This window comes from Dendrobates tinctorius, unplaced genomic scaffold, assembly GCF_039654945.1.
Source record: "Dendrobates tinctorius isolate UK_male_01 unplaced genomic scaffold, ASM3965494v1 ptg000157l, whole genome shotgun sequence".
In the NCBI taxonomy this organism is placed as follows: domain Eukaryota; kingdom Metazoa; phylum Chordata; class Amphibia; order Anura; family Dendrobatidae; genus Dendrobates; species Dendrobates tinctorius.
Window position 1 is genome coordinate 7,554,991 of NW_027361824.1, and position 1,422 is coordinate 7,556,412.

Below are 1,422 nucleotides of genomic sequence, written 5' to 3' on the forward strand. Positions count from 1 at the left end.
CCATCAAGGATACGCACACCTGCAGAAAGTCTATAAAAACCTGATCCCACCAGGATTGGATTATTTGCTTCTCTGAAGATAGTAAGCAATGATCATCTTCAGTGTTCTGCTCCTTCACCTTCAAGATATTTACAAACTTAGCGCCTTTCTTTCAATGACAACAGGAAACAAAAGCAAGAAATGGAAAACGTATCTTTAGCCATCACTGACGTTATCCTCATGGGTCTTGTTGAGATGAGTAACATGAAGTATCTCTTCTCTTTGGTCATCGGTGTGGTCTATGTGACAGTTATGGTTTTATGTTTTACCATCGTGATGGTTACATATGTGGAAGAGACTCTTCATGAACCCATGTACATCTTCATCTCTAATCTTATGGTCAGTGGTATATACGGAGATACAGCCATCATGCCAAAACTTATCATAGACCTCCTTACCGGATGCTACACTGTTCCATACACCAAATGCCTGGCTCAAAGTTTCTTTATCCAGAGTTATCCTTGTGTTGAGATATTCACTTTCACCGCCATGGCCTATGATCGATATTTGGCTGTTGAGCATCCTCTAAGATACCCAATGCTGATGACCAATAGGAAAGCCCGGAATATTCTGTTGGAGATATGGGTTTACGTCTTGTCGGGACTATGTGTAGTTGTCATATTAGCCTCAAGACAGACTTTGTGTGGGGTGATGATTAACAGTATAATTTGCGATACCATCTCACTTACCAGTATGGCTTGTGGAGACACCACTCTCAGTTTGGCATTTGGATTTACGTGGACCTCAATCATGATAGTTAGCTGTGTCCTAGTTGTCATGTATTCTTACTTAAGGACATTCATTGTGTGTCTCCAAATCTCTGAAGAAGCCTACCAGAAGGCCATCCACACCCTGGTGACCCACATCATTGCCTTCACGGCTTTTATGATCTCAATTTTGTTCTTTGTCTTCCGCTACAGACTTAAAGGACAACTTCTTTCTGTGGTGTCCAACAATGTGATGCTTTTGCTGGGGGCACTTTCCTCCACCCTAAACCCAGTAATATATGGCATCAGGACAGAAGCTCTAAGAACTAAGATCCTTCAAAAATTGCATTGCAAGAAAAACTGAGATCCACATTAGCAAAAAAAAAATAGTAATAATAATAAAGAGAGAAATTAAAAAATATCTGCTTGCTGCAAAAATGAAAACAATTATATTATTATTTATTTCTGTAGTGCCATTGGTTCCAGGGTGCTGCACATAAGAAGGGGTTACATACAAATTAATGATATCACTTACAGTAAACAAACTAGCAATCACAGACTGAGACAGAGGGGAGAGAGGACCCTGCCCTTTCGGACTTACATGCTACAGGATGAGACGGTAGGTTGGTGGGTTGCAGCAGTTCCGGTGTTGGTTGAGGTGATATCTCCAGTAGTG

The 1,422-nt window shown here is 40.9% G+C and overlaps 1 protein-coding gene across 1 annotated transcript; it reads left to right on the forward strand.

Moving 5' to 3' along the window:
* The first annotated feature begins 219 nt into the window (after nt 1–219).
* Nucleotides 220–1,110, forward strand: LOC141051454 (olfactory receptor 6N1-like). The gene has a single exon (XM_073548381.1). The coding sequence runs from the start codon at nt 220–222 to the stop codon at nt 1,108–1,110; it is 891 nt and encodes a 296-aa protein (XP_073404482.1).
* The last annotated feature ends 312 nt before the right edge of the window (nt 1,111–1,422 follow it).

Coding starts and splice junctions, on each gene's coding strand:
- LOC141051454 (XM_073548381.1), top strand. CDS start 220: ATGGGTCTTGTTGAGATGAGTAACATGAAGTATCTCTTCTCTTTGGTC.